The following is a 12133-nucleotide window of genomic DNA, read 5'->3' on the forward strand; positions in this document are numbered from 1 at the left end:
GTGACAGATGGCAGCAGTACATAGGACAACCCTGATTGGTTCTCTCTCAGGCTGTGTCTTCCTGCAGCACAATATGAGGTGTGTGAGGGGCATGTTCTGCTCCCTGCTTGGCTGGGGCAGCAGTGTCCAGCCAAAGTGACACACTTTTTCCTTGTGGGGAGGTAGAAACAAAGCACCTTGGGATGCTGGAGGACTATGCTGTAGCTTCTCTCAGAAGAGAATTTGTACAGACATTGCTTTCATAGGAGAAACTCTCCTGTGAGTGATTTAACCCTGGTTGCTCCCAGGTTATTTTTCTTTTGGAGCAGCTATTTTCACTCTGGGAGAAAAATCCTGATCATCTGTACACTCATGGTTTCTCCTAGAAGAGCAGCACCTCTCTGAAGAGAAACTGAATGTATGTACATGGCCAAAAAACTACGATCATGATATTTGATAAGTAGAAGAACATCTAAGAAATAAGACCCAGTCTTTTGAGCCTTAAGTTATTCACCTGGAAAGTCCCTTCCCTCATTTAAATCTTAGCTGTCGGTCTTCAATGAAGAGTTGCATCATTTATAGTAGCTACTGAAACAGTCAAGCAGAAACTCCTTCTCATGGTAGTATGCAGGAAAGCTCTGCCTTTCCTGGTAGAAATATTGCCTACACAACAAGATGGCAGTCTGAGCAGGTTCACTCAGAACAGGATGATGAACGTATGCTATTACACATGGGTGCCTGTGAGAAGTACTCACAGAAAATACGTTTAAAGCTCTTTTGTCCTGTCAGTTTGTAGCTCTTTCAAGCTCACTATTTATCAGCTAAGCTGTTTTTACCTCCTAGCTTTTATACTGCATATCAAAGTATGCATAGCCCTACTCTTACAGCAAAAAAGCCAACTTTCAATCATTCAGGTACATTTCATATTAAGTCAGTTAATTATCGTTTTTCATATGGGACAGACATGTTAGCTCTGTCTAATCTAAATCTGCTTACTAGTTCCAAAAAACTGTTAAAGAGTTTGCAAAGTTAAACAGTACAGAATTAAGACATTCTAGATTTAAGCTTGTCTGTGAAAATTGTTAAACCCCCTTGTGTGCAGCCTTTAATTACATGAATAATACTTTCTGCACACAATAGAAATAATAATGGAATACCCGCAGATTTTTGAGTCAAAGTCTATATCAAATTCATGTCAGCTTGGCACTGATTCTTCACTCCGTGTTTATTTATCTCACAATGCCATTTATACCTACCTGGCTCCTTTAAAACAAAAAAGAAAGGTCTGTGGGTAGCACAGATAACTTTTAGAAGTAAGAATAGATTTGTGTTTGTCTGTATATACATTGCTACGCTGGCACCTGTGTGTATACAACCACATGGTTATATTCTTCTTCATAATCATGCAATTAAAGTATGTGTGGTAGTTGCGTATTAGGTGTAACATGTACATATATATATAAACATGTGCCGTAAATTTAATAGATTTTTAAGGAAGAACTGTTAGATCATTATGTCTAACTTTCTGTATCACACAGACCATTGAACAAATACAGCTGTTATACACATACCCCATGTATGCATTTGATCAGTGTATGTTAAATTTTGTAAATTAATTGCATAATTGCAGAAAGCAGAGTTACATCCCCAGCTCCAATACTGCCTCCCTTGTATCTCACTGATTAGGACCACATCCAGGTCATTCAGGAAGGAGTTCCAAATTGACTGGGCCATTGGCTAGAATTGTTGTATAGTGAATGCAAAAGGCTAGATCCTCTGAAGGGTGATCAAGAGCAGCTAAGTACTGAGCAGGGAAGTGCCTAGAACTAGCTAATAGGAATACATGCATGGGTACATGGGTGAGTCTGAACTGGGACCTTGGAGCTTAGGTGCTTCTACTCAGGATCCAGAATACAGATCTCTAACATGCCAGCAGCATTCAGGCTGGCACATTGGTAGTGCCAATACCCACTTTTTGTATAAACAAACCTGTATGTTAGAACACTCCAGATATAGTAGATCTGGGTCCTAATCAGTCTAAGGGAATTCAGACTCATATTTCCCACCTCTTGAGAGAGGTCCTTAAACTATCAAACTATAGACATGGATTACAATGGATCTTAGGCAGAAATTAGGTGCTAGCTGCTTGAAATGGATCTAGAAATCCAGAGCGTACGTTGATATGTTCATTAAGGCACCTTTGCTTCTGTGCATTAAGTTCAGCACCTGTAATATATGAGGTATTACATAAATGCACAGTAGTGAAGGTGCAGTCTTTTCATGATGCTTAATGTACAGTAGGTTAATTCTACTGTGCATTAGCGCATCAGCATGGCTTTTGCCATGACACACTAATGCACAGTAGAATTGGTCTACTGCACATTAAGCATCTCTTGTAGATGTGCCCAGAGAGAATTTTTGTCAGACAACAAGGTGGGCATTGAATAAATATACTTGCCTAATGAGTTTTACAGCTATTGAAGAAGGGATTGATTGAGCTCTTTTTTCAAAACTTAAATTGTCACCTTAATATGTAGGCACCTACATTCTGCCTAATTACCATTTAGGAGCCTAGTTGACCAATTTGGATCCAGTCCTTTATTTCTAACTTTTGTTATTGCAATGCTATTCTTTTAGTTCATGCTGGGAGGCAGAGAGAATCCAGAGGAGAGCAACTCGAATTAAGAGTTTCAAAAAAATTAACTGTGAGGAAAGGCTGGAAAAACTGGGTTTGCTTAATTTAAAAATGAGAAGACTAAAGGGAGATATGATAAACCTTCAAATATATAAAATTGCTTTGAAGAGGAAAGTTGCATCAAGTTTTCCATGTCCATTTTGGGTAGCACAAGAGGTAATTAGCTTAATTTGAAGATATAGAAATTTAGGAAAATTTTCCTAATATCTAGCCTAAGCATAAGGATGGCTAAGCAATGAAAAAGGGAAGCTAGAGAATCACTGTCGTTGAGTGTTTAAAGACTGGGTAACCTAAATGACTTTTTGAGGTCCCTTGAGCATTCCATTTCTATTATCCAAGTGCAAAAACTAAGTGGTATAATTTAAAAAAAATAAAGATTAAGTTTCTGAGCCTCTTCCCCATTTGCCCCAATGTAAGGAATTATCTAAGAAACGGTTAGCTATATTAAAAAGACTGGGTTTCTTATCTTGACAGCTCCCCTTTAGTCAAATAAAACTACATGCTGTGCATACCTTCAGAAAAAAAAGCCCATCACTTCCGTGGGGCAACGATATCATGTAAGATATGCTACAATTACTGGTTAGCACCGCTGTTCAAACAACAAAAAAGTAGTTCAACTAAAATATACTGTTCCAGAGACTGGAATCTGTTTGCATGCCAATTTTCAAGTCACTACTATTCACAGTTGCCTTGATATGTCTCTAAAATCTGGCATTGGTATTGATCACTATATCTAACTTTGCCATCCTGATGCCATACTCAACATGCAGTAAAGATCTATTTTTTCATTATAAGAAATCTTGGCTTTCTGTACTGTAGTTACTGAGAAAGATAACTCTTTGTTTTTCAGAGCTTCCATATGGCTGGGAGAAAATTGATGATCCCATTTATGGCACTTATTATGTTGAGTAAGTTCCCAAGTTCAATTTTAATTTGCTTTTAATATTTCATTACCTGATATTAATATCCTGTGCAGTGCTTAAATTGGGAAGGTATGGGTACAATTATTTTTCCATTTGACAATAAACCTTACCAGGAATTTTCAGACCCCAATACAGTTACAGTGACTAAATATTTTCAGTGCCTCTCAGATTTGTTAATCTGTCATTCCTTCTCTTCAAACTCTGATTTCATACTAGTATTTCCAAACCCTTTGTGGGAGCTCCTAACAGAAGTGAAAGAATTACACATCTTGGACCAAATGTGTTTAATTTTTATGTTTATCAAGTTTTAGACATCAGCAAAACAAAGCTCAGGCCTTTTTCCTCTATAAAGATACCCCTCTGAATAGTTTTAGTTTGCTATACATCTGAGGTTCACCATATGTAAGAGTTAAATGTGTCTAAACTCCTGTGGCAATTTAATTTTGTACCTAAAAACTAAACTAAACTAACAACTAAGAATAAGAAAATTAATATTTCTATTTTCATGACAAAATGCTTGTTTCATTTGTCATGTATCATGTTTGAAATAAGAGGGAGATGTATTCCTCATTCCATCCAATGCAACTGTGTGCAAAGGACAAAGAAGGTTAGTACCCAAAATAATAGGTAGAGTTTATTAACTACTTAGTTAGAAAAAGATGAAATGAGAACAGGACCTGCCTCTCCATTGCCTTTAACCTTGAATAGTCTTCAACATTTATGCAATAAAAGCTCACAGTAATATGAAACCTAATCAGTAGGGCAGCATTTTAATTTCTCTGTGTACTGATGTCAATGACTACACAAGGTATATGGCAGTGGAGCACCAAGCTGAGAAACCTTTGACTCACTCACCCCTGGTCACCGTCCAACAGGAATATCAAACAGTGGATCTGTGTATTCTAGGTTTTGACAGAAGATGGGCCTAAACAGAAAGCCCCAACCTTGGATCTCAGCTTCACCTTTTCTCCCCCTCCCAATTACCCGGTACGAAATACAGTATTTTACAGCTGATCACATCACTTTCTAGTACCATCGTGCTTTGCAAGTGCATATCAAGAATTTGCAATGAAGGCTTACTCTGGAGGTTCCCTATCTCTACTCATTTCCCAGTTTTAGGCAGTTTGGCATCAACCTGGACTGGCGAGGGAGGGAGCTAGAGATACTGAAGACTGACCTAGCCTCCAAGAGTCCTTTTTGAGAGTTTAGGAGTGAATTCTTTCATACTCCTCTTACCTAAGCAATATAAGATTGACATTCCTTGGTTCCCTCTGCTGTACTCCCTCAGCCAGCCTCAAAATGCAAAAGTAGCAGGACAATTGTCCTGCTGAGTCCATTTCTCTCTTTCTCTTCATGCACCAGTTGCATCTTTTTCCCAGACTGTCCTTTACCCTCAGGTGAAGGAGCCATCAGCTCCATCTGTTTTGTTCCTTGGTCTAAGTCATCTGATTCAATCAGTCCAAATTCCTACTTACCTCAAGCAAACAGGTGAGTGTATTTTTGAAGACCTGCATATCATCAATAATACCATAAAATTACCTCCCCCACCCCTTATTCTTACCTTCTTTCAGTAAGAAGGTTTGGGGCTCATGCAGCAGCTTCATGTAGTCTATTCCCCTTAATACTCCAGTTATGCAGCTGCTGATAATAAGCAATGATCTTCTGCACGAGTGGCTTTAGTGTATTTTAGATGCTAACAGGTGTTGTGCAATTTCAGCATATTAGGCTCTAGCTAAGACAATCCTTTGCGCTAAACACTGCCTAAAGCATTCTGGCATTAGTAAAGCATGTGTAGTTTTATTCCCTAGCCAATAAAAAGAGCAATCATTTATCTCCATTTTAAGCCCACCCTCAGGTTGATAATCACAGGATCCTGGCCCCAAACATTGCAATGCAATGACAGGTTTGTAGGTTGTTGTTGCCAAAATTCACTCATCCCACCACAGACAAGGTAAGTGCACAGATGTACTGTGCTTACTGTAAAAGTAAAGTTAACAGATCTAAAAGAGTGGACTGGATGTTCACAGACTGGCATTAAAAGTGCAGCTACTAGGTTTATAAAGGTTTTTGTAGTTAGTATAAGAAGCTGTATTTTAATTTGCTGTCTAAGCTCAGGAAGTTTGAAGTGAAAATTGCTCTCCACTTTTCATTATAAAAAGTGACAATGTTATACCCCCCTTTATTACAAATGTTTAATAGGTTACTTCATTTTTAACTAGACAAAATCACACTACAATAAAAGCTCTTAATTATGTCATAAATGTGGATAAATCATGATTTTTGGGTTATGAACTTTTACTTGTTCAAATCCAGTCCCAGTTTATAGGAAGAACTTTAAACTGTCAAATGAAAGAACGGCTGACTTGCTCATTAGGAAATCCGTCTGACTAAAATTAAGGAGCACATTTGCAGGGATAAACACTGAGGTCTAACACTGAGCAGTGGTCAGCCATCTTTGAATTTGTAGCACTATGTTAAACACAAAATATTTGCAAACTTTCAAATCAAACAGATAGATGTTGATTTAGTTTGGGCACTTCTAGACTTAAGTGACCAATAAGATGGGGCCCTTTTAAGGTTAAAATTTTGTATTTAGTCACCTAAAGTCTGCCCAAGTCCTTACTTGACTCTCTGAGGCAAATGTTCAAGTGCAATGGGGTCTGATGCAGGATCCCCACAATTGTGCTTCCTGCTATGCCACACATGCATGGCAAGAGGCATGAAAGTGGGATCCAACATCAGATTTCATCACACAGTATTGCTGGTGCAGGGGAACTCATAATCCTGGGCTCCCCCTGCTTTGGCAAGTACCAGCTCCCGTGGCTGAGAGCCCCAACAGCTGCTGGGGCTCCCAGCCACAGGGGCACACTCTGTACTCTGGGGCTGGCAGCTCACAGCTGATCCAGGCTCTTAGCCACAGGGGCGCACCCTGCAGCTGGGAACCCCAGCCTGTCCACACATCCAGTTAATAGGAACTAGCTACAACATCATTACAAAATGTTTGTATAATAATTTTGTCTTATTCCTTGGTTTATCACACCATTAATTGCATTAACAAGTGGCTGAAAAACAATGTAAAATGTGATTAGCTGGTTAATCATGTCTTAAGTGTAACATATGCCAAGGGCCTGAATCTCAAATTGCTGCATTAATACCCATTTCATCTACCACTTAAGTGGCTAGATACACTGTGTATCTTTTTAAGAAAAATGCAATATCAATTGAGGCCACATTTGTTATAATCAGACTATGTCGAGTACACTCATCAGCTGACGGCCGTACTAACATCATCACTAATAATTTTCCTGACCAAGCCATGTGGGTTGTGTGGCATTTAGGATGACTCAGAATGTGAGTAAAAGGAACACAGAAATTCCTGTTTGACTGCAGTATGTAGCCCATGAGTCATTCACTTAGAGACAGAATTATCCTTTTTTTTTTTTTTTTTTGCCAAAGGTACAAATGCTGTAGTCACAACCAACATGAAAAGTGTTGGGGCCTAATCCTGCAACACTTATTAAGAAGATAAGTTGTAAAGGACACTCCTTGTTTAAGTAAAAACTTTTTACAGTGATGTGTTTTAGATTGGGCCCTTAGTTTTTAATTGCCCCCAAGTGGAGTGTTATACATTATAGACCGATATACACACAGTTTTCTTTAAGGAGGTGAAAACACCATGTGACAGTTTTATGTTCCTTTTAGCATTAACATTAATGCCATTTCCAGAATTGTTGTGTTAAGTGTGTGTGCCTCCAAAACCAATGTTTATACAGATACTATCCTTATGTGGTTTGAATGGTATTTTATAGTGTGGGATATAAATCAAACAGAAACCATTTCTTAAAATAATCTATTTTCTGCATCATTGTCTTTTCCCTGGCTCTTTCTGGACCAAGGGTAAGCGTCACAGAGACTTGACACAAGGATGCTGAGCATTCCAATATCTAAATATTAGCTGCTCAGCTCCAGAAGAGAACTTTACAAACACCTACTAGACTGGATCTCAACAGAGTTTATGAATCTCAAATGGCCTTGGGTTAGAAAGATGCACCAAAATGACCAACTCAGCCAAGATGGCAGCACCTCTGGGCATGCACAATAGTTAAACTTCAGGCACCTGGGTTTCTGGTGAAACAAAGGCTCCTAGGAGATCTCAGGTACCCAGGAGGGTTAGGCCTTCACTTCAGTCCCATTTTAGACAAACAACCATACGCCTTTGAATCTCACCCCAAGTTTTCAATAACATTATTATCGACATTTTAAAAAGTGCTTGCCTACATTCTCATCTCTGTAAAGTCATCAGAAAACATTCCCTCTTTGGATCCTTTTTTAAAAAAGCCTGGGAATAACTGTTAAATAATTAATATTAAAATAATAATGATGTTAAATATTTATAGCTCAGAAGCATCTAGAGGTCCCCACCGATATTCCTTTTATGCCAAGTTATTTACAAACATAGTAAGAGACAGATGCTTCCTCAAAAAGACAGAACAGAAAATACGGCCAAAGAAGGTGCAAGGTCAAAGCACATGTCGGGGCAGAGCTTAAAATATAACCTGTGACAAAAAGATATTGCAGTTTGTCCTAAAGATGTCTGGATCCTGACTCTGCCTTATCAAAAATTAGCTCCAAAGTCAAGGAACTTGTACTGAGAATCATAGTCTTTTAACCCAGCCCAGATACCTTTACCTATTTCTCTGCCTTAATATCACATAAAGAAAGTCTGCCTTAATATCACATAGAGAAATGCCCCTAGAGATTAAATCTCACTTTAAACTTCACTTGGAAATTTGATGACAGCCAGTACAGATTATGGAGTTCAGGTGTGATGATCTTTACTTGGGAAATGCCATTTAATGAACCACGGACCCATTGGGCAATTCAAATTGTATCACTATGTACCTAATCTAAGGTGCTGCCCCTACTAACTTTTCAGTACCTGCTCCAAGAGAGAGATTCACTTAATAGAGTCAATGGAGAAATTGTGGAAATGCCTAAGAACAACTGTTTTACATAGATAAGCTCTCTGTTAGTAGAATGGGGAGTGATAGGTGTTCCAAGGTCAATTCAGAGAGGTGGCTATGGGATGTGCTTCAAATACAAGGGTCTGTCTGCACTCCCATCTCTCTCCAACTATCTATTAGATATCCCTGTTCATTTCAAAGTTGCTTTTGGAAGAACAATTACTATATTTCTGAAGACAAACTATTCTCAGTTCATGGTCACGATAATGTCTAGGTTTTGCCCGATAGTCTAGTGGTTAGAATATTCACCTAGTATATGGAAGACCTGGGTTCTAAGCCACTCTCAGGGGGGTTTAAATGCAAATCTCTTTCCCAGAAAAGTATCTTAAGCATGAGGGTTAAACAGTTCATTCCCCCTGTTGAAGCTGGGTCACTGGGTAGAAAAGAATGCAAAAATCATGGTGTCAGAAGAAGAGACAGTTCAAGACATGCCTGGATGCTTACCTTGCTAGGGTCATCTGACCCCAGATGATTTCCTGCCCTTTAGTCAGGGGGCTGGACCCAATGATATTGCAAGGTGCCTTCCTGCCCTAACGTCTATGAAATCTATGAAAAAGGAAGCCTGTCTCTGGGCATTTATACACATACTTTTCTGTCCTGCAACGCGCCAGAGTTCCCCCATGTCTGAAAAGACATGATTAATTGAATTTTCTCCACATGCAAGCTGAGGCGCACTGCACTGTGCCGTGTGCAGTTGTATAAGCAGTGAAATGCATCATCGGTGCACAGAAAATGGCAGTGGTGTGCTTTTGGACTAAAGCACCTTTGATATATTTTAGTTCAAAAGTGCGCCACCACCATTTTCTCAATGCTGACATACATTTTGCTGTTTATACAACTGCAAGCACTGAAGCGCTGGGCACTTTTCAAAGCACCTGGTGCTACGGCACTTTTATGTGTAAAAATGCCCTTTGTGTGCTACTGATTAGGGCACTCCTTCAGAAAAGAGTAACCTAAAATGGCAGAGTTATTTTTGTTATTTGATCAATGACTCTCAAAACTAAAATGCATAATGGTCCTTGGAGTGAGCAACTAAGAGCCTGTCTCTGTAATCTGATGGTTATGGGAAGATAAGTCCTAGGTTCTTGTCTCTGCCTCCCTAGCGCTGTTCATTTGACATTAGACGGTCATCATTTAAGATACAGAAGTAAGCATAGTAACAAAGACTAGACCCCAGTACTACACTCTGCCAGGGCAATGTCCAAATCACTAGGCTAAAGAGTCATGATCCCTTTTTTGTTGTCTTTCTGTCCCATTGACTTGGCACTCTTGGCCCAGCTTCAGTAGGAAAAGTGGTAAGTACCCTCATCTTGTCTATTCTAGCATCATGGTTAAGGCAATTTCATGAGAATTGGGAGATCTAGTTTCAATACTAGTCTCCTGAACAAATTACTAGCTTTATTGCACCACATGTGGGCTCCACCACTACAGCTTCGGAGCTGAATTCTATGCTCTTATTCATTACTTTTATTGAAGCCCCTCCCCACTGTTATGTGGAGTTTGTGCACCTTGGCCTCGGCCAGACATTCAGCTAAAGGTGTAATAGAATTTGATGCATGATCCACACAATCGTGCCTCCTTCCATGCCACACATGCATGGCAAGAGGCACGATTGTGGAATCCAGCATCAGATCCCATTGCACCTTATTGCCAGTGCAGGGGGAGCCTGGGATTGTGATAACAAGATAGGGGGTAGCAAAATCCTGCAGCTAAGAGGGCTTGCAGCCACAGGGGTACCCCACATCTGTGAACCTCATCAGCTGACAGACCTCCCAGCTGCAGGAGTGCAACAGCTACAAGCCCTTTCAGCTGATGGGACTCGCAGCCATGGGAGCACATGGGATACTTCCATGACTGTGAACCCCATCAGGTGACAGAGCTCCCAGCCACAGGCAACCATACATTCAACTACCAACATGATAGGAACAAGCCATGAAGTTATTGCGTTATTCCTTGTTTTATCACACCATTAATTGTGGTCACAGCTTAAGACATGATTAACTGGGGCCTTTGAGAGAGCAATCTGAATCGTAAAGTAGATGGGGCAAGACTGAAGCTTACAAGTGGCTGCTTTGGGTCCATTTTGATCATGTGCAGTAACCTGAGTATGACACTGAATGTCAAACTGGGGGCCTATACTGGAAGGAGGCACATCGTGAGTTTTTAGGATTCTGGCACCAATCCAATTTAGTTTAGTTTAGTTCCCACCTACTGAGGTGATTTCATCTGGTTCATTCTTAAGTAGCTAAAATTTCTCATAGTTTAAGATAGGGGCAGGCAAAGCCTGTCTCACAGGCCGGATTGGGCCCATGGTGGATTCCATTTCCCAGAAGCCCCTGCCCACCTCACTGTGGTCCAGTTTCCAGGGAGACCCCAGGAGCGGTGGAGCTGTAACAGAGCAGGACCAGCACCTGGGTTTCCATGGAGACCAGCCCCAGCAGCGCTGGTAGGGTGCGTGGCAGGACAGGGAGCTGCTCCAGGGCCAGGATCCTGCAGCAGTGACAGTGCGGTCTGGAGCTGGGGCAGAGCTGTGATTTCCTGCCCACACACCTTGGGTAGGCAACAGATCATGGCTCTGCCCTGGCTCCAGGTCATGCTGTTATTGCTGCAAGATGCTCACTTAAGAGCAGCCCTGGAGCAACTCTCTGCCCAGCTGCACGCCCTAACAGTGCTGCTGGGGCTTATCTCCATGGAAACCCTGGCCCCACACTGTCACTGGTCCTGGGGTCTCCAAGGAAACTGCCTACAGTGATGTGGGCAGGGGCTGCTGGGAAATGGAGTCCAGCCACCAGCCAGATCCACCATTTTGCCTACCCCTAGTTTAAGGCATAACCATATATACATTGGTAAATGGCCCTCCTGGGTCACTGAATGTAGTCCCCTGCTATTGCAGCAAAGAAAGTCATATGATACACTTCATAAATGTTTCAAGCTCCATCTTAAAATTTATTAGGGTTTTTGGCTCCCACTACACCTAATAGCACAGTTCCAGAATCTAATCTGTCTGGTGGTTAAAATCATAGAATAGCAGGGTTGGAAGTGATGTCAGGAAGTCATCTAGTCCAACCCTCTGCTCAAGACAGGAAAGTTTTTCATTTTCTGCCTGAATTATTTTCATGGTCGATTCATAGCTATTTATTCTTGTGCCAATGTTGTCCATTAGCTCAAATAGCTCTTTTCCCTCCTTGCTGTTTACCCCCTGATGTATTTAAAGAGAGCAATCATATTCCCTGTGGACTTTGTTTTGCTGGGCTAAAGGAAGCCAAGATTTTTTTAGTCTGATCTTTCAGAATAGACTCTTCATTCCCTTAATCATCCTAAGTGGCCCTCCTCTGCATTTGTTCTAGTCTGAAATAATCCTTTCTGAACATGAGGTACCAGAATCAAGCACAGTATTCCAGATGATGCATCAGTGCCTTGCACAATGGCAAAACACTTCTCTATTTCTGCTAGAAATACATTGCCTGATATACCCACAAATGGCATTTGCCTTTTTCACAGCTGTATCACAT

At 40.7% G+C, this 12133-nt stretch overlaps 1 protein-coding gene across 1 annotated transcript in view; it reads left to right on the plus strand.

The window, feature by feature from the left end:
• The window catches only part of MAGI2 (membrane associated guanylate kinase, WW and PDZ domain containing 2), a 1249850-nt gene that overhangs the window by 994185 nt on the left and 243532 nt on the right, over window positions 1-12133 (plus strand). Inside the window, exon 7 of the mRNA XM_019487511.2 lies at window positions 3525-3582. Within this exon, the coding sequence (XP_019343056.1) occupies window positions 3525-3582 (58 nt within the window). The remainder of the gene's footprint in view (window positions 1-3524; window positions 3583-12133) is intronic.

Source organism: Alligator mississippiensis, chromosome 4 (assembly GCF_030867095.1).
Source record: "Alligator mississippiensis isolate rAllMis1 chromosome 4, rAllMis1, whole genome shotgun sequence".
Classification (NCBI taxonomy): Eukaryota; Metazoa; Chordata; order Crocodylia; family Alligatoridae; genus Alligator; species Alligator mississippiensis.